The 23,146-nt window shown below is 41.1% G+C and overlaps 1 protein-coding gene across 2 annotated transcripts in view; it reads left to right on the top strand.

The window, feature by feature from the left end:
- TMEM87A (transmembrane protein 87A) overlaps positions 1–23,146 on the top strand; it is a 76,180-nt gene that overhangs the window by 14,485 nt on the left and 38,549 nt on the right. The window contains exons 4-8 of one of the 2 annotated variants that reach the window (XM_082242922.1): positions 913–1,096; positions 2,418–2,517; positions 3,497–3,590; positions 13,109–13,179; positions 22,752–22,858. In XM_082242922.1, coding sequence (XP_082099048.1) covers positions 913–1,096; positions 2,418–2,517; positions 3,497–3,590; positions 13,109–13,179; positions 22,752–22,858 — 556 coding nt within the window. Of the gene's footprint in view, positions 1–912; positions 1,097–2,417; positions 2,518–3,496; positions 3,591–9,386; positions 9,461–13,108; positions 13,180–22,751; positions 22,859–23,146 lie in introns of both variants that reach the window. The other variant, XM_082242921.1, reaches the window with a different exon arrangement.

Raw genomic sequence — 23,146 nt, 5'->3', positions numbered from 1 at the left:
GTTGATTGTACAGACATATGCTTTTAAGGGGAGGGAATCTCCCTTCCCTCTTGCAAGACAATTCACCTGAGTGGTTAGCTCCTCTTGGGTGTTCCGACATCGGTTGTCTGTTCGCAAACAGTGCCCTGGTGGTCTGTGCACACGTTTACTAAATTCTATAAAATTGATGTTTTGGCATCCTAGGATGCTAGTTTTGGCCGCAAAGTTTTGCAGGCTGCTGTTTTAGGACTCTCAGGCACCCCTTGGGATGGTTTGGAGTCTTGGCATTTTGCCCTGGGTTATTTCTCCATTAGCTGGTTTGCCCACCATTGTGGCACTACTTGGGGACATCCCTTTCCGGTCATTGATAAAGAAGAAACAGCTGTGTCTGTCACTGTAAAGCCTTTTCTCTGAGTTCATTTATGGACACAGCACCCACCCCCCTATGGAAATTCTCCTTTGACACTGCCTGTGACTGACTTGAGGCCTATGGCAGAGAGGGGGTTTTATGCCCAGGGGGGACTGCCCATAGGAGGTGCCGAGTCTTTTTTTCTGCCTAGTGTCCTACTCCTGTAAGTGGGGCTGTAAAACCCTCTCTCTGGTCATGGTTAAAATTGGAGCAGCTGTGTTCTTCAATGAACTCGGAGAAAAGGATTTTACTGTGAGTAACAAAATAAATCTGTTTTTTTTTTTTCCATCTGTTTGCTACAATAGCAATGTCCCCTGGAACAAATGTATACATGTTAAAGTGAAATTTTTACCTAATTTCCTACAAATGTTAAACTTGCATTGGCCACTTATTGTAGTATGCTCTTTTCTCTTGCAGTTTTTCCAAGGTCATACATTGACTAGGTTAAAGTTATTTTGCATTATTTTTTGCAAGTGTCAAATATGCATCAGTCCCCTCTTGTAATATGCTCTCTTCTTTTGCAGTTTTTCATGGTGATGTGTATTGTGTACGTTTTATTTGGGGTTTTGTGGCTGGCCTGGTCAGCTTGTTATTGGAGGGACTTGCTGCGAATCCAGTTCTGGGTGGGAGCTGTGATCTTGCTAGGGATGCTGGAGAAAGCTGTATTCTACGCAGAGTTCCAGAACATCCGCTACCATGGAGAATCAGGTACTTTACCATGCAATGCATTGAAACTTGTATTTTATTTCAGTATGTTTGGAATTAGTATTTCTAAGATATCCATCCACCACTTTGCCTAGATTTGCCAAAATAATAAGTTCACTTAAATGCAGCTACCTCAATGTGTTTAAATGTACATAACTTGTGTCTGAAACCCAGTACTTTGGGGTATGCAGGGCACCACGTGACACTCCCCCCTGATATGGGAGAGCTGGTAACTTTGAGTTTGAGATCCATAAAACTTGTGCAGGAATTTCTGGAGCTGCCATGGGGGATGGGGTGGGAGGCAAATTTAAAATGTCCAAACCAAACATAAAAAAAATGTAATAAATGACCACACCACCCAAAAGTTATAAGTGGAGCCTGGTGGACCACTTGCAGCTTACGTCATCAATAGAGCGAACACCACACCCCAACATGACCCCTCGAGTCTCCCTATCCTTTCTAACCTTGTTGTCCTTTTCTAATTTCTTCTTTTCACTTATCCAGCCTCTCTCTAGATTTCCTTTGCATCTCTCGCTCCTTTTTTTTTTTTTTTTTTTCCCCCCCTTTTTTTTTTCTGGATTCATCGGCAGTAAACCTCGTATATAAGCCCCCAGAACCTCAGTTGGGTTCATCTGTTTTTTTTTATCTGATTTTCAAATAGATGAGGTAATTTGCTTCTTTAGCTGGACCATATATACTTACCTGATTTTATGAGCAACATACCACACTTTAATATTGGTTTTTATTACCGTTTTTTATTTTGTTTCCTTCTTTCTACTTTGCTACAATGAATAATTGGTACTTTATATGTTACTGTACCTATCACACTAAGTCTCGGTTCACACTAGGTCGCTCCGACTTCGGGGGCGACCTGTGAAGTCGCGTGCACCGCGACTTTGGCGCGACTTGCACAGACTTCATATAATGAATGTCTATGCAAGTCGCTCCGAGGTCGCCCCGAAGTAGTACAGGACCCTTTTTCTAAGTCGGAGCTCCTATTAGAACGGGTTCTGTAGCACTGCATGGACCCCGACGGACCGCGACTTGTCAGGATGACCAGTCGCCAGACAAGTCGCGGTAGTGTGAATGGACACTTAATGTTGTGTTTGCACATGTTCTCTATATTGTCTGTTTTTGCATATCAATAAAGGATATTATGGGGGGAAAAAAGCCCATATTGGGTACGTCCAAAAATCCCCAAAGGTTTTTATGCCACAAACTGAATTGAATTGAAGTTTATTTTTATCTCCCATATCTTTTAGCTAAACTAACCTATAAGAGCACAAAGTCTAAAATTATTATTGCTTTTTTTTTTAACCCGTAGTGGAGGGAGCTGTAATCCTGGGAGAATTGCTGTCAGCTGTGAAGAGGTCCTTGGCACGGATACTTGTCATCATAGTAAGCCTGGGTTACGGCATAGTCAAGTAAGTATTTGATAGGTTCTCCTTTAAATTTTAGTTCTTTTTCTTTAATTAAAATATTCATATTAAAAAAAAAGAAAATAGCATTAATCATGGCTTATTTTGGTTATGAACTCTTGTTATAGCACTTTTTCTGCTCATAGTTAAGGGTGGAAAAAAGTAGACATGTCATGACAGATATATATATTTTAAATAAGCAATTTCCTTACATTTTATCCTCATCCTCCAGCTGCACTGTTTTCAGACACAAGCATGTAGCATTAAAGCCAGAAATTCCAATCTTGTTTGTTCCAGATAAATTAACCATTGTGTGATAGCCTTGGGACAAGGTTCATTTTTATTTATTTTTGTTCAACCAGCAGGTTAAATGAAAAAAAATCACCTTATTTTCCCCCGTTCACACACCCAATGTGGATGGGGGTATCACTCCCATTAAGATATTGAATTCTGAGGGCGGGGAGACTTCCCACTTTACACTGTCATTTTGAGTGACATTAAGCTGGCCATAGTTGAATCGAAACTTCAGCAGGGAGCGGTCAACTTGTGATCCATCTGTGGGCCACCACAGTTTATTGAAAATGTGGTAAAACTTATCTGCAGCCTCTGAGAAGTGTATTCTAAAGGTGTCGCTATCAGAATATAATGTCCAGTGTCCAGGTGGGGGGAATTCATCCATCCAGCATGAGTGTATGAATAGATGAGGCTGGCGGTTTTTTTTTTTTTTCATCCTTCTGGCTGAATGGAGAAAAAAAAAACCCGACCCATGTATAGCCAGCTCTAAATTGTAATTGGGGTTTCCATTTTCCATTTTCTGTTCTTGTTTATTTTTGACTTTGTAAAGCTCTGTGCTTTTTTGGTGTCTAAAATGCATAATTGTTTGCGAATTGATATTGGAAAACAAATCTCAATAGTTAGCTAAACGCTACAACAACTTTGCTTTGGATGAAACTTTAACATGCCATTTTTTAACTGTTAATCACAGACCCCGTCTTGGTGCCACACTGCATAAGGTTGTTATGGCTGGAGTCCTTTACCTCCTCTTCTCTGGTATGGAAGGTGTGCTAAGGGTCTCAGGGGTAAGTATATTAAATTGGGTATAATGGTGTGAAACCTGAGGGCTTGTACTTCTCTGAATGTCTATAATCTGTGTTTTCATTTAGTAAACTCATGTTTGGGGAGTTCTGATGAGCTCTTCAAGAGTTGCTTTATGTCCAAGTTACTTTCTTTTATTCTTGTGCTTATTTCTTTTGGCTGCATTAACATTCCTTTTAAAGCTGGAGACCTATGTATGTTATTATACACATTATAGTTGATCTAGTTCCCTGCCTATGGCAAACTTGTACTGCTGTGGTGGTGCACACAACAGGTGAAATGCCCACCATCAGATGCTTAAAAGGTGGGACTGCAGGTAAAGCTCTAAATCCAATAATACAATAGGCTATACTTAAGTTCACGTTTTATGTGTACTCTATTTGACAGAAAGTATTTTTGCCTTTTATAAATGTAATACCCATTTGCAAATTACAAGCTTTTGAGCAGTATTGCAGTGGCATTATACTTGTGTCCTTACTAGGGTCCATTTACACGTTGGATCCTTTATTGAACAGTAACAACATGCAATGATGGGTGCTTTTGCTTTCCTTGCTACATTTCTTGCCAAAGCTTTTTTCTTTGTGCGGTTTTTCCAGTCAGTGTACTTTTCTATAGGGGTGGATAGGACTGCATGCAGAAGTCTCAAAGACCTTTCTCTCTCTAGATTTCTGGAACTCCCATTTTAGCACAGTAAAACACTAAGTGGACATAACCTGATGTTATGTAGATTTACTGATGATTTTCTGCCCTATTAGGTTTTGTACATTATATTCATCCTTTGGTTTTAGATCTTTTTCAGATTGCTTGGTAGCTACAGTTCTGCAGCAAGAATTAGCAGATTCTTCCTGCTGAAATGACCGGGTCATGCGATTAGGCTAAGGGCGGGCTGAAGGTGAATGGATTGACATGGTTAGGGAAAGATGTCCAAGCGTCTACCAAGCTGCTTTCAGGCTGGGACGTCTGTCCCTAACAGCAGCTAACTGCTGTGTGTGGGGCTTCATGCAAATAGCAGTGGCCACTGACAGCCCGCCATTACTGTTATTGGGCTGAGTGGCCACTCCTGATCACATGACCCAGTCATTCCAACAGCAAGATTCTTTCCCCAGGAATCCAGCAGCTGCAGCTACCCAGCTGTGTGGAGGCGGCCTAAATTGGTACTTTTCTGTTCAATAAATGTTGGTTTTTCTCACAAGTGCTTTTTACTATGTAACTATGTAAGGTGGTGTCTGGTGTTCTGAGTCATAGGCATTAGGCAATGCCTCCATTTTTCTCTTGCTCCTGTTTTCATAATCGGCAGTGCTGTCAGGAAGGTTAGTTTAACAGGAAAGGAACAGTCTGGCACTCTATGGTGCCTAATATACTCTATCATCTCGCTTTCTACTCGGCACAGAGCATCTTCATGAAGCTTCTGTATAAATACTGACCTTGATGTTCATTGTTTATATAGGCTTAAGCCCACACCCAGTGCAGATGATAGATGTCTTGGACACCAAGAATTGCTTTGCGTCATGGAGTCTTGTATAGAAAAATGAATAAACGACACTTACTGTACAACAATATTATGTTGCAGAATATAAAAAGGACCTAGTAAAAATGTACATAAAAAGGACCTAGTAAAAATGTACATAAAAAGGACCTAGTAAAAATGTACAATCTTATCTCCTGTTCAAACTGCACAATAAAGGGAACAGGGTAGATATCCAAACAAAGACACAGACTAGACACATATGTGGTAAGGGGAAAGAGAGTAGGCTATGGTAAGTAACCTATGAGTGTTCAACAGCCTTCCACAACTGTGTTACATATCACTACCAATAACAACGCTGGTAAATTTATTGCCCAGTGTATAAACCCAAATGGAATAGTGCACTCATGAGACAGCCAATGTGGGTGGGCATTGTCCGTATGAAAGTAGAATGACTCCTTGGCAGGATCTACCATGAAAAGATTAAATCTCATCAGGATGCAGACATCTGGGTTTAGCAACCATTCGTTTAAAGTGTAGCCAGTAATCCTTTTCTAACTTATTTTCTTTCTCTAAAATCTTCTTCTGTCTGCAGGAAAACGCTGTTTACGTAAGAGGCTGTTTAAGTGCATATTAAAGTTAATGATCTGAAAGCTAAGCTCTCCACAGGCTGTCAGCCCTTTAAAGCTGCACACAGCTTTTATTCAGCATAAATTAGCTTTTCTATGTAATTCTGTGGCCTAAAAGATGCTGCCACCAGAAGCCGTGTTACTGATTTATTTTCAGTTTACAGTAGGCGACTCGTTATTTGGCAACTTTCTTTTTTTTTTTTTTTTTTTAAAAGCTATTTTTGTTAGTTTTTTTACCTCCCAAAAAACACAAACAAAATATGGCATGGGTCAGGGTACATGCTGATGGGTCAGCCAGACATATCAAAACACAGGCTTACGTAAGCACAAAAAAACATTTAGGACATTTCTGAAAGCCCATCAGAGGTACAAATACCAAAAGCAATTAGCTGGTGGAGATAGAATTCACATTCGAAACAAATTTCATTGCAAACAAAGACTCAAAACTGTAAGCACATGTATAATGACTCCCAATTCCATTATTTAGTTCAATCTGGTTTTATTAAGGTTTTACAGTAGATGATACATATACAAAGAAATACAGAAAATATACAGGTGGTACATTTCCAATCCTGCACTAGTGGTAGAAATGAACATATAGAAAGAAAAAAAAAAATATATATATATATATATACAGTATAGCTTTATTTACTTATTGGTGATACAAGACAGTGGGTATAATGTGTAGGTACTTCCTTCTTAAGGTCACCTAGGAAGTAGTTAGAAGGTAGACAGCCCAACCAAATTGGTTAAAGCCTGCCTATGTAGAAAATCAGTGAAAAGTGATACTATTCTGTTAAGTGTGACCATTAAAAGAAACAGGGTAGTTGAATATGCAAAACTAGCTTCCAGTAGTTGATAGCAAGGTTACAGAGAATATACCATTCCAAGAAGAAAATACAATGGAAAAAGGGATTACCAGGTTTTAAATTAATGGAAGAGGGGTTGCAGTCACTCAGTCATGTCTGATGGGAAGTTGGGGAGTGTGCTCCATTTATCTAAGCCTGAAACACAGAAGAATAATGAAACATTAAACAAAACATATGCCACAGCGCAATAACAGTGTAAATATTATACCAAAATAATATATATATATATATATATATATATATATATATATATCCACCTAACTACACCAGTGGTGAGTATACTTATATTGTGCTCAGAATGTGAGCATGAGACAATTTAAAATCAAATATGTCTCTAATAACAAAGATAATAAAAGTGTAAAAATAAGTGCACCCCAAGAGCATCAACACCAGAAAATTGCCAATGCAAACAATATAAATAATAACAAAAATTGTAAAAACATTAAGTCCAAAAATCAAGTGTCCAGTGAGTCCGTAAAGATTTAAAGTGCTTCTAAACCCTTAAGTCCCATGCTGGTCAGTGACTTTCATGCAGCAAACTGTGCTCCACATCCCAATGTGTTTAAACTTACCGGAAAGCGTGGACCCCTTAGCAATACTGCTTATAGGGCTATCAGACTTTTTCTACAAATAAAGGGATACCACTTCTTGTAGTTTCTGAATGATCGTCTCTCATATATAGGGAACCAAGCTGGATCCAAATAGTGTAATACGTTCCTCTTTATTATTAAGTATACCAAAAAAAAAGCACTTACAATGTAGCAGATTAATATTCGCATTTCGTAGCCAAATGTATGGATGAAAGACGCCCTTAGGTATTCAATCTCGTGTCCGTGGATAGCAACGCGGCATGTGCACCTCCAAATCCGGTTTACAGTAGAACGCACGCGAAGGTGCGCATGCCGCGTTGCTATCCACGGACAAGAGATTGAATACCTAGGGCGTCTTTCATCCTCCATACATTTGGCTACGAAATGCGAATATTAATCTGCTACATTGTAAGTGCTTTTTTTTTGGTATACTTAATAATAAAGAGGAACGTATTACACTATTTGGATTCCGCTTTGTTCCCTATTTATGAGTGATGATCATTCAGAAACTACAAGAAGCGGTATCCCTTTACTTGCCAGAAAAAATCTGATAGCCCCATATTTAGTATTGCAAAGGGGTCCACGCCTTCTGGTAAGTTTAAACACATTGGGATGTGGAGCACAGTTTGCTGCATGAAAGTCACTGACCAGCACTGGACTTCAGGTTTAGAAGCACTTTAAATCTTCACGGACTTTCACTGGACATTTGATTTTTTGATTTATGGACTTATGTTTTTACAATTTTTGTTATCATTTATATTGTTTGCATTGACAATTTTCTGGTGTTGATTCTCTTGGGGTGCACTTATTTTTACACTTTTATTATCTTTGTTATTAGTGACATATTTGATTTTAAATTGTCTCATGCTCACATTCGGAGCACAATATAAGTATACTCCCCACTGGTGTAATTAGGTGGATATATATATATATATATATAATATATAATTTTTTTTTTTTTGGGGTATAATATTTACACTGTTATTGCGCTGTGGAATGTGTTTTGTTTGATTTGATTAAACTATAGGCAATTTTTTTTTTTTTTTTTAACCCCTGTCAGTTTTTTTTGCCATCTGTGTCCCATTATGCAGATTTTTCTTCACTTTCTGTTCCATAGCCAAAACCGGAAATCAGAGTAAATCACTGCAAATTAAAGGAATCCCTTTGGCAACCCTTCGCTGTTCTTATCCATCTCCACTCTGTCTACAAAAAAAAAAAAAATGTTTAGCCTTTAGTTATACTTTTTACCATTATGTAAGTGTGTTTCCCCATAGTAGTGATACACAGGAATCTGTGGACTTCATATTTTAGACCCTAACGCTGCAATTTTGGTATAAGAGGTAATTGGCAGTTCACAAGTAGGGGAAGGTAGGGAGTTCCTGTCTCACACTTTTGGATATAAAAATGCATGGGTTATTGTATATAAAGGCAGCCAATTCTTTTTTAATGGTCTGTGGGTTCAGGTGCACTACCAGAACTATGTAGTAACATACAGTGCATTAACATGCGGTAAAAAGTATTTTTATTTTTTTTAACCTGTGTTACTGCACAAATGGGGAGCCAGCCCTAAAGAACTGGTGGAAGGTGGAGCCTAGCTTTGATTTCATAACACCGCATTCTCTTTGGGAAGGGTTTTGTTGTATGTTCAGTTGTGATATTGCTACTTGTGTGTTATACCAATTGGTTTCCATAAGGCCCCTTTCACACGATTGGAAAAACGGATAGGCGGAACTGATTGGGCCACCCATTCTACTCTATGGGAAGGCGGATGTCAGCGGAGATGTGTGCGCTGACACCCGTCTGGCATCCAAGACACGCTGAAAACAGACGGAAGGCGTTACGTTCACCATCTGTCCAGCAGGTCGGATAGGTTAAAAACAGACATGCTGTCCATTTTCATCCGATCTCCCCGTAGAGAAGAGCGGGACTCTGGCAGGTCCATCTCTGCACAGTGAGCAGAGACGGACCTTTCATCCGCCTGCTCAGTGAGGATCAACGGAGCAATCCCCCCCGCTGAGCTAGTGGAGTCTGTGAAAACGGATCAGCCTGTGTAAAAGGGGCCTAAGAAATAAGCTCTGCTGTCTTATATTTGTAAGATAATGTGTTTAGTTGTTACATTATTTACACTTAAGTAATCTGTAAAGCATGCCTTGTCATACTTGCTCACACTAACATTTGCTTGTCTCCATGACCTTAATATCATGTGCTCTCTTGATCTCTGCTCTAGCATTACTTCAGTACCGTAGCATTGATAGCACATCTGGCTCTGTCATTGATTGATGCGTGCATTCTCTTTTGGATATCCTTTGAGCTGCCATGTATTTTCATGCTCCTGTTGTAGTACCTTCATTCTTTCATTTTAGCATTCATTATTTATCTCCACTGCTAGATGGACTTTCAGGCTAATTCATTCAAGGAAAAAAAAGCACCATATGGTATTTTTAAAAGGCAAGGACAAAGTACCAAATGGTTTGCTTTTAGGAGGCAAGAGCAAAGTGGTTGTGGAAGGTTTTCTTATGCCAGTAAATTTTATGGCTTCCCATAAAATCTGGGTAATATACAAGGCCAATGTGCATCTCATCACGTGTGCTGTGAATGCATGAATTTGTGTTCTTGATATATATTGTAAGTGCTCAATCTCAAATGTCCTAACATATAAAAAAGATGTTATACTTACAAAAGTTTTGCACAGAGCAGCCCTTACCTACTCTTCTAGGGTCCCAAGTGTGGGCTCTCTGCTCCTCCATTTCTCAGAGTGCCTCCATAGCAAGCAGCTTGCTAATGGGGCACTCGTACAGGTGCATCCTTAAATACACACAGCACGGCTCAACCCCGCCCTCTCCCCACTCATAGGATTTGATTGACAGCAGCCGGAGCCGATGGCTCCCCTTGCTATCAGAGCCTCCTGTGTATACAGGAAAAGGGGAGAAGAGCTACTGCAGATGGGACAGTTCTGGATCGAGAGAAGATTCCAGCAAGCGTTTACGGAAAGTATGGGAAGACAGCTGTGCGCCGTGTCTGCAGGAGCCTGACATTGCACAATTGATTTGCTGATTGCGGGTGCAGTGCTGTGCAGGCTCCTAAGAAGAAAACAAATACACACTTTTTTTTTTTTTATATGCAAAAAAGTCAGTATTTATTTTATTTTTTTTTTTTTTTTTTTTACAGTGAACTAAGGCTCCATTCACACCTGGGCGTTTTTGAGTGTTTTTCAGCTCCAAAAACGCTCAAAAAAACCGTTCCAAAACGCCCAACAAGTAAAACCCCATTCATTTAAATGGCCCCTGTTCACATCTGAGCATTTTGCAAAACGCCTGTAGCTGAAAAAAGTACATGAGCTTCTTTTTGGTAAAATCGCGGTAAAAAAACGCGAACGTGCTACGCTCAAGTGTGAATGCAGCCTTAGCCTTTAAGTCTTACAAAGTGGATATCGCTGTTCCCCAGCTGCCAGTTTCAGTCTGGGTGTGATTCCCTGACTATTACAGCCTGGGGAGCATCTTAAGAAGGGATAGGGGGGGGGGGGAATTAGTGGGCTATAAGATCGGTCCAACTTATCCAAAGTCAAAGCTAGTAAAGGCTGGGTTATGAAGAGATAGGGCATACAGATGTTAGAATAAAAGGGAAGAACAGAGCAACCCTGTTCAGGAGTGTTGGGCTGTTCAATAGTGCCCTATAAAAGAATCTATAGAAGGTGTCACTATCTCTTACATCAAGGAGAGAACCAAAAAGGTTTATCGGCGGTTGATTAATGTATCCAGCTGTAACATATGATAAACTTATCCAAGAAGTGAAAGTTCCCATGCCTGAATCTCCTCCATCAGCATAATGTCATTAATTGTATCCACCCACTGTGCTAAAGGAGGGATTGACTCAGATTTCCAGTATCTGAAAATAATTTGCTGGGCCGCCAACAGAAAAAATCATAATAGGCATCTCTTCTGTGATTTTTACGGAGCCCAATAGTATCGATAATGCCATGGGGAAGAGGGGGCGACAGACTCATTGTAGATATCAGTATGAATTAAAAAAATAGTATTCCAAAATGGCCGTATCCGAGGACAAGCCCAACAAATATGTACATGCATACCTCATCCATTGTGGCAGTGCCAACAAACCTCTGGAGCAGAAGAAAAGCTACGATGGAGGGTGACGGGGTCTCTGTACCGTCTGGACAGTAACTTATCATTTTTATTTTCCTGTGCATAGCGGGATATAGAGGATTTATGTGTAGAAGTACAATGATTGTAACTCTAGGAGAACCTCATTAACCTTTTGTTGCTATGACTTCTAGGTTTATTACAAACATGTTCAATGTTGGGAATCATTAGTTTGCTATCTTTTGTCTTTTATGTTTTTAATAGATTTGTTTTGTACATGCATTGTATCTTGTTCCATTGCGAAGCAGAACAACATCAGCATTTTTAGGTTTTATATATAATATTTGTATTAAAAAAATATGACCTTTCTTTTATAGTGTACCTCTTGTTAGTGTGTTGATTACTGCATGTCCCTCCACTGAAAAATATCTCTGTCCGTGAGACGGGATTTGAGGGAAATTCTTCCCAGTGGGGACACACAGTATGAAAAACCTGACTGACATTTTACTTTTTCCTCATTAAATTGGGTATTAGTATTGTTACTAAACCCAGGACCCTGTATTCACTATATCTGGTCTTCCACGGTACACAGAACATGGAAATGCAATTACTTTAAAAAATCTAAACTGCTAAAGGCCTATTCTCATCAGCAGTATATAGCGGTCTTATTAATTCTATCAGTGTCCAGCCAAGCACTGGTTAAAGCTTGTGGGAGGAGTTTTCATTTTCCTCTGACTGTCCTATGAGGCTGCATGACCCCCTGACCCTCTGTCTGGACAGTGCTCAATGGCCCTGTGCCGATCACATGCACCCTCCCAAAAAAAATAAAAAATTCTCTAGCAATGCACATCAAATTGAGCATGTGCAGAGTGCCTCCAGGGCTCTGTACAATCAGGAGATAGATTGGGGACAGTGGAAGAAGGGGAGTATCAGAGAAGACAGTATCAAACTGCCTTTTTACACACTGCATAAGTTTAACCCCTTAAGTTCCACAGTGAGTATAACAAGCATGCTTTACTGCATTTAGAGATTGATTTTACTGTTGTGTGTTTAGTAACACTTAAAATTCATTAAGACCCTGTTCACACCTGAGCGTTTTTCAGCTCGTAAAACCCTCATCTCTGAAGTTCCAAAACGGCAAGCAAAATTCCTTTCATTTCAAAGGCCCCTGCTCACATATGAGCGTTTTGTTGCCTGAAGCAAAACGCCTGAAGCTCAAAAAAGTGCATGAGCTTCTTTTTTGGCCGATTACAAGAATTTTTGGTCAGATGTCAATGCCTGCCTCCAAACACCTCCAAAAAAAACACCTGGAAAAACACCCAACAAAAAGCCTGAAAACAATAAGCTCAGGTGTGAATGGAGCAAAAAAAAAAAAAAGTTTTGGCAAGAGTTTTACCTTTAAAGCAGGGCAAGTACAAACATAACATGAAAAAACATCCGGGCTTCCTGTTTAGAAGGTCACTAATTTAGATTGGGTCAGTCTTTCCGGCGTTAGAAATCAAGACAAGTAACTACCATTAAAAACTATAGAAAAAACATTTAGATTGGAGTTCCTCTTTATGTAGATTTCCAGTATTTTCTGTTTAGTACTAATTTACTTTGAAGTGTCTTACAAAATGTTTGGCGTTTTTAGTATGGTGTTTTTTTTAGAAGAGATTCTGTTTAGTAAGGACTTGGTGGTTGTTGGGCGTGGATACAGTTAGTCCCATCTATGTGGTAGCATGGACATACCCTGGAGAGAAGTCCACATCCCAACAAAACAAATGCTGTACTTTAATGTCTCAATCTTGGAATAGTTGTCAATTTTCTCATGTCTTTTCCTTGTCATCTCTTTGCTCCATTCCTGGTTTAGGCACAGTCTGATCTCGCCTCCCTGGCTTTTATACCTCTGGCTTTTCTTGACACTGCCTTATGCTGGTGGATATCCTTCCCTAACTGCTTCATTGTTTCTTCCCATGTTACTTTGCCTGTCTTAAACTCTTTCAATTTACTGCTATATTCAGTAAGATTGGGTTGTACTGAATGAAGTGCAGTAATTTTAAGGAACCAGTTAGGTTTTACACTAATAGTAAATGATCCACAAGGGTGTGTGCGCTGTGAATGAACAGCGCTCGCTTATTTATATATCAATGTGACGTGTGTACGAAAAAACACAAAACTAGACTATATACAGTCTAAAAACATGCCCAATTTGGAAGTGAAGTCCAAAAAAAGTATTAGTGGTAAAGTTCTTGATCCCTTTTAGACATATGTGGCATCCAATGAGGTGTCTTTATATGAACGATTTTAATAAATAGCTCAAACTTTTTTACGCTATGAGCATTTTTTCTTCATTTTTACCTTTCTTTTTTTAACACACTCAAAAGACTCCACCCGGTGCATAAAAAAAGTGCACACACGCAAACGTGAGAACACAAAAAGTGCACAGGGTGTGCGAAAAATGGTCTTCCCTCCGAAGAGGTAGGACCCTAACCTCGATCCCCCGGGGCGCAAGACTCCTGACAGGGATTTAAGGTACTTATGGTCTGTCTGGCCGAAACCAGACTGACCCCGTTCTCCAGGGGGACTGCCGAAACAGCCCACCCCAAGTACTAAGTGGGGCTCCCCCGAAGGGAGACCCCATGAGAGAGGGCGAACTAAGCCAAAAGGCCATATCCACCCCCTCCCAAGACTCAAGGCTGGGCCCGAGAACCCACACCCTACAAGTCGTGCAAATAGAGAAAAAAAGGTGATAGTGCAGTGTACAAACTACAAAGAAAAAGACATAAACAAACAAAGAAGTGGGGGAAGGGGAAGTGGGGAAAGTGCAATGGTGCCATGTGAGGAACCAAGGCAGGCCTTCCAGCCGGAATAAAAAAATTCCTCTGGTGCAAGCCAAAATGCCTGTCCCAAAAGGCAGGTGTGAAAAAGGTGTGCATGGTGCAGTGACCAAGGTGCCGAAAAACTCAAGGCGAGCTGCCCCTCACCAGTGAGAATTAAGGCACCCCTGGGCTGCCACCCCAGGGGCCCTTACACCACGGGCTTTTTCAATCTCAGCCCCCGGCCAGACCGAGTGTAGCCTATCCCCACCAGCAGACATCAGAACCTGGACAGCTTAGAGAGAGCTTACCTATCACTGGGGACAGGCCGTCGCCAGCCCGGCCAGATCAAAACCCAGAAGAGAAAGCCCTCCCCTCGCCATCCTGTTCCTCAGCCCATTACATCCAGGAGCAGTTCCACCGGCCAGACCGGTTTTCCTGCTCCCTTCAAACTGGTTAGGACAGTTCAACCCATTCGAATCAGAAGGCGGCAGTCCCCACATGCTTTCCCAGATGACCTACTCCCCATACCTCAATACTTAGAGTGCTCCGGGTTTTGGTCATACTGGTACTAGCTGAGGTCCATACCAACTGATAAGAACAGATACTACACTTGATCTTAGCCAAAAGGCAGAGAAGCGATTTTTTTTTTACCTTTTCACCCTGCATGGTAATATAGGCTACCTCTGGAACCACTGATCATTGTGAGGAGGTGACGTGGGGAGCCAGCCGGAGGATACAGCCTGGTCACAGAGACCTTCTCAAGCTAGATCTAACCTTTCTTGTCATACGACAAGGTGGGCCAACAGTATCTGGTGAGTGGGGATCTTCACTTCACCTTTTGCACGTGGTGTTTTTTTGGTAGCACAATGAGGAATTGTCAGATAATATAAGCACCACACGGCACAAGTCTTTTTCTGCAACAAATTTTGTATATTGGATGCCACATACAGTGCATCCGGAAAGTTTTCACAGCGCTTTTTCCACATTTTGTAATGTTACAGCCTTATTCTAGAATGGATTAAATTTAATGTCCTAAAAATTCTAAAAACAATACCCCATAATTACAACGTGAAAAAATATTGTTTAAAATCTTTGCAAATGTATTAAAAATGAACAAAAAATCACGTGTACAAAGTATTCACAGACTTTGCCATGACACTCAAAATTATGCTTGTGTGCATCCCGTTTCCACTGATCTTCCTCGAGATGCTTCTACAACTTGATTGGAGTCCAGCGGTGGTAAATTCAGTTGATTGGACATGGATTGGAAATGGACACACCTGTCTATATAAGGTCCCACAGTTAACAGTGCATGTCAAAGCACAAGCCAAGCCATGAAGTCAAAGGAATTGTCTGTAGACCTCCGAGACAGTATTGTATCGAGGCACAGATCTGGGGAAGGGTACAGAAAAATGACTGCAGCATTGAAGGTCCCAAATGAGCACAGTTGCCTCCATCATCCTTAAATGGAAGAAGTTTGGAACCACCAGGACTCTTCCTACAGAGGACTGAGTGATCGGGGGAGAAGGGCCTTAGTCAGGGAGGTGACCAAGAACATGATGGTCACTCTGACAGAACTCCAGCGTTTCTCTGTGGATAGAGAAACTTCCAGAAGAACAATAATCTCTGTGGCACTCCACCAATCAAGCCTGTATGCTAGAGTGGCCAATTAGCAGCCACTCCTCAGTAAACCGCACATGACAGCCCACCTAGAGTTGGCCAAAAGGCACCTGAAGGACTCCCAGACCATCAGAAACAAAATTCTCTGGTCTGATGAAACAAAGATTGAGCTTTTTGGCCTGAATGGCAAGCGTCGTGTCTGGAGGAAACCAGGCACTGCTCATCACCTGACCAATACCATCCCTACAGGGAAGCATGGTTTTGGAAGCACCATGCTGTGGGGATGTTTTTTAGTGGCAGGAACTGGGAGACTAATTTAGGATCGAGGGAAAGATAAATGCAGCAATATACAGAGACATCCTTGATGAAAACCTGCTCCAGAGCGCTCTGGACCTCAGACTGGGGCTAAGGTTCATCTTCCACCAGGACAACGACCCTATGCACACGGCCAAGATAACAAAGGAGTGGCTATGGGACAACTCTGTTAATCTCCCTGAGTGGCCCAGCCAGAGCCCAGCCTTGAACCTGATTGAACATTTCCGGAGAAATCCAAAAATGGCTGTGCACCAATGATCTCTGTCCAACCTGATGGAGCTTGAGAGGTCTTGCAAAGGAGACTGGGAGAAACTGCCCAAAAATAGGTGTGCCAAGCTTGTAGCATCATACTCAAAAAGACTTGGGGCTGTAAATGGTGTCAGAGGTGCTTTAAAAAAATATTGAGCAAAGGCTGTGAATAATGTACATATGATTTTTTTCGTTTTTTAATTTCTTTAAATTTGCAAAGATTTTAAACAAACTTCTTTCACATTGTCATTATGGGGTATTGTTTGTAGAATTTTGAGGAAAGTAATACATTTATTCCAAAATGTGGAAAACGTGAAACGCTGTGAATACTTTCCAGGTGCACTGTATGTCCAACAGGGAACAAGGACTTTACCACCAATACTTCGTTGGACTTCACTTACAAATTGTGCATGTTTTTAGATTGTATATAGTCTAGTCTTGTGTTTTTTTGTACACATGTCACATTGATGTATAAGCGAGCGCTGTTCATTCACAGAGCACACACCCTTGTGGGTCATTTACTATCTTTAACTGAAAGATTTGGATCAGCAGCTGTAAGCATTGTAATATTTACAGTTTGGCATGAGTGTATTCATAATTGTTTTCACAGGTTTTACACTAAAGCAAGATTAAAGAGATTGTAAACTCTTACATAAACCCACTGAAGTGACTAGCCTCAGGTGATACACAGAGATGAAACCAATCCTCCTGCACAAGCTGTACCTGTTTATCTGCAGTACAAACAAGTGGCTCCAAGGGCAACACACATCATAAAAAAACAAAAGATTTCCCAGCACAATTTACCTGCCAGCCTGCAAAACAACCAAATTGACCCTGTCTTACAATTTACGTTAAAAGCAGAGGGTTTTTTTTTTACACATTTGCAAATATATGCCTAAGCTGTAGCGCCCTTAAGGCTCATCTGTATACTGCAGTCCTAACTCTAAAAAAATTTCAGAGTTTCCTATATAGGAGGCGGAGCACATATAGCAGGTGAGCCTGGAGGGAGCCCACCCCTCTTTAAGGCAGGGAGACGCACATGACACCCAGCAAGAGCACAATGGCAGCAAAGGCATCCAGTGTGTCCCTGTACCCAAAGCAACTGTACAAAAAAGTGGCAACCACCCCAACTTACGACTAGCCTTTGCACTAATGTGCACATAGAGGCAACCTCCAGCACACTTACCAGCCTGAAAAAAGTATGCAGGGAAATCTTTTGTTTGTGATGTTTATCTGCTGCTCTCTTCTCTGCAGCCTTAAAAAAAAAAAACATATCAAAGGCTATTTCTTAGCTCTGGCATGCAGAGGTCGGGGATCTGACGTCACGCACTGCATAGTGAGGAGAGCTGAATGTAATCAGACCCGAGTGGAGGTAATAGACACACCTCCCCTCCACACAGTCTCATAGGAAAAAAAAACACAAAAGTGGCTGTAAATCGCCTTTTGTGTGCTGAAGGGGTAGGTGTTTCAGTCTCCCAAGAACGTGTGGTCTCCACGTGACCTGTCCAAAGTGAGTCATGCAGACAGCGGAGGAATAAAGGAAGAGACCGAAATAACGCTAGGTGCTTTGGGTTGAGGCTAGTCCACACTACATAAGGAAGAATATGCTTTGGTCGTTTTTCATTTCAGAGGTTTACAACCCCTTTAAAGACTATAAATAGGTATTCCAGTTTATCGTACTTTGCCCGTTTGAATAAGGCTGTCGTTTTTAGGGGATTTTGTTGTTACAGAAAAAACACCTGTATAACTTGACTGTGGTTGCAGCAGCCATTGTATGACTTTTGTCACCTACTAGCATCAAAGTAGTATGTGAAATGTAACACAGGAGGCTGAACCAAGGAGGTCGACCGCTCGGCGCAGGCATCATTCAGAGAATGCTTTACATTTTCTGAATGAATGAAAGAAAAGCGTTCTCTGATTGGACAAGGTGAATGGTTGAGCGTTGATGTCACGCTGTCCACCCAGTCCAGACGCTGAAATTATAAACGCAACACTTTTGTTTTTGCCTCCATCAAGCATAGGTATGTTGTAGCAATCAAAGAACTGGTTCTCAAATTTGGAAAATTGTATCAAATACCGTAATTTTCCTTTCCTGACGCCAGTCCCATGGCAGCATACATATCATTCATATGCTGCCATGTTGGCATTAGGAAAATATTTTATGTGGTTACCTTTAACCACTTAAGCACCGGAAGATTTTACCCCCTTCCTGACCAGGGGGTATTTTGCGATTCGGCACTGCGTGACTTTAACGGACAATTGCGCGGTCGTGCGACGCTGTACCTAAACGAATTTGACGTCCTTTTTTCCCCACAAACAGAGCTTTCTGGTGGTATTTGATTTTTTGATCATGCGCTATAAACCAAAAAAGAGCATCAATTTTGCAAAAATAACAATATTTTTTTTAATATTTTTTATATGAAATTCCCCCCAAAAAAATGTAAAAATCAAAATTTTTTAACATTTTCGGCCAATTTGTTTTATGCTACATATGTTTGGTAAAAAAAATCGCAAAAAGCGTATTTTGATTGGTTTGTGCAAAAGTTATCGCGTTTACTAACAAAGGGAAAGATTTTTGTCATTTTTGTTTTACGCGTAATCGCGGCGATCTGCGTTTTTTTTTTGCGGTACTGCGACATTGCGGCGGATAGATCGGACCATTGACTGACATTTTTGACACTTTTGGGGTTACCAGTGACATTACTGCAGTAATCAGTGCTATACATATGCACTGTTACTGTAAAATGACACTGGTAGTGAAGGGGTTAATTTTATTTGAGAGGGAGGAGCTGTGTGTGTCCCTAGGGGCGTGATTCTAACTGTGATTGGCTGTGGCTTGAGGTGTAGGAACAATGATCAACGGTGCAACATAGTAGAACCGTATGATCACTGTTCCTACACAGGGGAGAATGACAGGCGGCTTGTTTACACTAGCCGCCTGCCTTTCTCCCGCTGTCACGGACGATCATGAGTGAGCGGCGGGGTCCGGGAGCGCGCCTCCGGCGGCGCGCGCTCGCTCCCCAGAGCCTCACAGGCTAGTGACGTACCGGTAAGTGGTTAAGGAATATAATATAATGTAGAGTCATAGAAAAACGTTTTAATTATAGGTGGTGCAGTCTGAATTTTCAACAGGTGGTTAAAGAGTAAATCCACTTTTGTTGAGAAAAATACAATCCCCTCCGGGTGTTCAATTTACTTTGCACGGATTTTAACAAATTTGTTGCAGAGTCTTAAGCTCTGTACACACGGGCAGAATGTCGAGCAACATCGGCCTGTTCAATAGAAACTTGGCCGACATTCAGCCTGTGTACGACAGCTGGTCCAACAGTTCAGCTGTCGTACACAGGCTGAATGTCGGCCAAGTTTCTATTGAACGCTGATAGGGAGCCGGTCGGCAGACCTTTTCGGGTCATGCTCCTTCGACAGAAGCTGACCTGCTCCCTGTGAGCGCTCTCAGCCAATTGCTGCTGGCAGGGGGGCCATCCCCCTGTACAGAACACAATGGAACAGCAGGGGAGATTGCTGTACTAACAGTGGATTATTAGTACAGCTGCTCTGACCTGAGCTGTCAGTTTTTTTTTTTTTTTTGTGCTGTGAGTAAAAGGCTGTTTATTATCTGCAAAGTGGATTCTGAATGGGAGTGACTTTTTTTTATTATTCCACTGATGTACTTGCAGTATTCTAATGCGGGTCTGCATCCCTTTTAGAAGTGATTAATCCTTTGGGAGTATATCACAAAAAATTTAATTTTTCAGTGGATGCCTAAATTCGGACTTGTACCTTTATGCAGACTTCTGGGAAAATCAGTCAGCCAATCACAAAAGCAGAAAATGACATTTCTGGGAGTGTTTCATACACCAGTGGTGTACAGAACACCTCCAGGTTGCCATATTTCATTGAAGTTTACAGAAAATTACATTGATGCAGATTGAAAAGGAAAGGTCATTTTTAACATTCAATCACAATATTGCATGTGTAGCAATTGTTTCTGCTATATTATTTTTGTATTTGCTTTTTTTCCCCACACAAAAGTGGAATAATCCTTTTAAAGAATTCAAACCAACACAAATATATTTCATTTTTATGTATTCACTTAAGAACAATTATATGGGTATAATCACTTCAAAGAGAAGCAATTTTACATGTTAATAAATTACTCAAGCACAAATGGGAATAGCAACAAGTGGTTAAAAAGATCTGTGGTGCAGGCAGCTAGGAGACAGTTTAAGGCCCCTTTCACATGGGGAGGATTCTGCCAGCGCAGCAGGGAATCTGTCTGCTGATTCCAGCTGAGCAGGCGATTGACAGGTCTGTGTCTGCTCCATATATCCACAGATGTAAAAGGACAACCTGTCTGTTTACACTCAATGGCCATCCTATCCGCTATGGGGAATGGGTCTCCATCTGTCTGTTTTTAGAGGATCGGATGTCGGCGGGTGACATGGGTACATGTCCATTGACACTTGCCTCTCCATAGATGGAACTGGATGGTCCGATCAGGGCCTCCTGTCAGTTTTTTAGGAGGTCCACCCGTGTGAAAGGGGCCTAAATTCTCCAGAAGCAGCACAAATCAAACACTAAACATTTCCTGCAGCGCTCATACGCAAATCCTTTGTGCAAAAATGGGCATAAAGTATTAAATGACATGTATAACAATAAAACAAGACACCCACTCTATATTGCCAGCTGCATGGTGCTTCTGAGCGGTGTTGCTTCAATGTTGTTAATGCAGTACAAGCATGTGTGGGTCCAAAAGGAGCGGGGGGCAAGGTCATTAGACACTCACATGCTTGCACTGCATTAGCAACATTGAAGCAACACGGCTCAGAAGCACCATGCAGCTGACTTGTCATTTATTACTTTATGCCCATTTTTTGCACAAAGGATTAGTGTGTGGGCACTGCAGGAAATGTTTATAATATAAATTAGTACAGACTGTTAGTCCCAAATTCTGCTCCTGCAAGTATGCATTTATTTAGTGTTGACAGTTTGTGTAGAGCTTTATATATTGTACATTTACATATGCATCAAATCTCCTACATCAGGATTTCTCTTACAAGAATTTTGTAGTGCGATACAACAGTACACAGAGAGCTGCCGGAGAAGGACAGTATGTGAAAGAGTTTGTTGCTGGAGTAATGCCTAGAACACAAGTTCAAACAATCAGATGACAAATACCGATTTCGAAGCGATTGTACAATAATCTGATCCAAAGTATACAGCTTTCAGGAGCCGATCATAACAGTTAAAGAGGAAGTAAACCCTCCTCAGGAAGTTGTACCTATAGGTAAGCCTATGTTAAGGCTTACCTATAGGTACTGTAAATATCTCCTAAACATGTACCGTTTAGGAGATATTTACATTTGATGCAGCCAGTGACGTCACTGGCGCATGCGCTCTGAAGGAACGGCAGATCGTGCCGTTCCTTCAGAGCCCTGTGCCGTGACCGTCGGCTCCCGCGCGCGTGCGCGGGAGTGACGTCACCGCGGCTCCGGCCAATCAGATGGCCGGATGCCGCGATCCCGTAAGACGGGCGACTGTACATGTCGCCCGTCATAGAGGTAAGAGAGCGGCGCGGCGAGGGCTCGTTCTAAGGTAAGTATTTGATAATGAGCTAGTATGCGATGCATACTAGCTCATTATGTCTTTATCTTTCAGGATGTAAAGAAAAGAAAAAAAAAATTATCGGTTTACAACCTCTTTAATGCAAAATTATGCAAAGGGATGAACACACAAATATTTCTCATGCGATAACAGAACAAACGATTTTCGTTTTAATCAATTCAGTATTCGTCCAAAAAAATCGGAAGACCAAGACCACACATACTCGGAAACGAAAAAATACATTACATTACAACACGTTACATTACTTCTGAAGTTGTATTCGGTTGTACGAAAATTTACATAACTTTAGTAACCTCCTTAATTTTCAATATGAGACTAGCATTTGAAAAAAAAGAACAATCATTCGTCCGATATTCTCATCATGTATACAAGGCTTAAGGGTAAGGCCTATGTTACACGACATACCTGCAGCAACCTTAAAAATTAGCTGTAAAGGCCCAATACCAGGCCATTCAAAATGGGCAAATCCCCAGCCTGGCTGAACCTACATGATTGTGTGGGGGTGGGCAGTAGTGGTAAGCTTTAGTATTGAGAAGTCAGGGCATTGCCTGTCAAAATAGTCTAGTATTTGGTCTTAAAAACAAGGTTTGTAAGGTTGCTGCAGAAAAAGTGCAGGCACCTCCAGCTACTAGCACAATATACCTGCACTAGGTTTGTTATTTCCAATTGCAGTCTATCTAATTTCTGGTCTTGGCTGGAGTATCGCTTTCAACAGTGATGCCAACAAAAGCAAAGTTGCACTGTATTGGGTAATGTGTCTACATTTGATTGATGTTATCTTGGAATTATTAATAAGACAGCTATTAGTAGAATTTATTTCTTTAGTAGAACATATGGTCCCTGAGATTTTATCAGCCCTGCATTTTCCTTAACCGTCCTGCACATCTTCATTAGCCTGACACAGACCATGAAGCTGCTGAAGCTACGAAGGAATGTGGTCAAGCTGTCTCTTTACAGACACTTCACAAATACACTTATCTTGGCTGTAGTTGGTAAGTCTGGTTGTTCTGTGAAGTAACTTTATTGTAAAATAAGATGTTTGTTCTAAATTTGAAAAATATCATCCCCCTCACCTGTTTCCTGTGATATTGGTGCCATTGTTTCATATGTAATGTCTACATAAAACACTCTCCTACATGATATGTCTTTATAATGGAACAGTCTCTAAATTGTGTTTTCTCCATTCATCCATTTCTGTTTCTGGTTTTAAATTAGGGTACCATCAGGGTGGGGTCTAAGAGAAGGAAGAGCCACCTAGTGATGGCGTGTACCTCCACTAA

Source organism: Pelophylax lessonae (assembly GCF_965119305.1).
Source record: "Pelophylax lessonae genome assembly, chromosome: 13".
In the NCBI taxonomy this organism is placed as follows: domain Eukaryota; kingdom Metazoa; phylum Chordata; class Amphibia; order Anura; family Ranidae; genus Pelophylax; species Pelophylax lessonae.
Note: the sequence above shows the minus strand (reverse complement) of the source record. Positions and strands in the feature narration are given on the sequence as shown.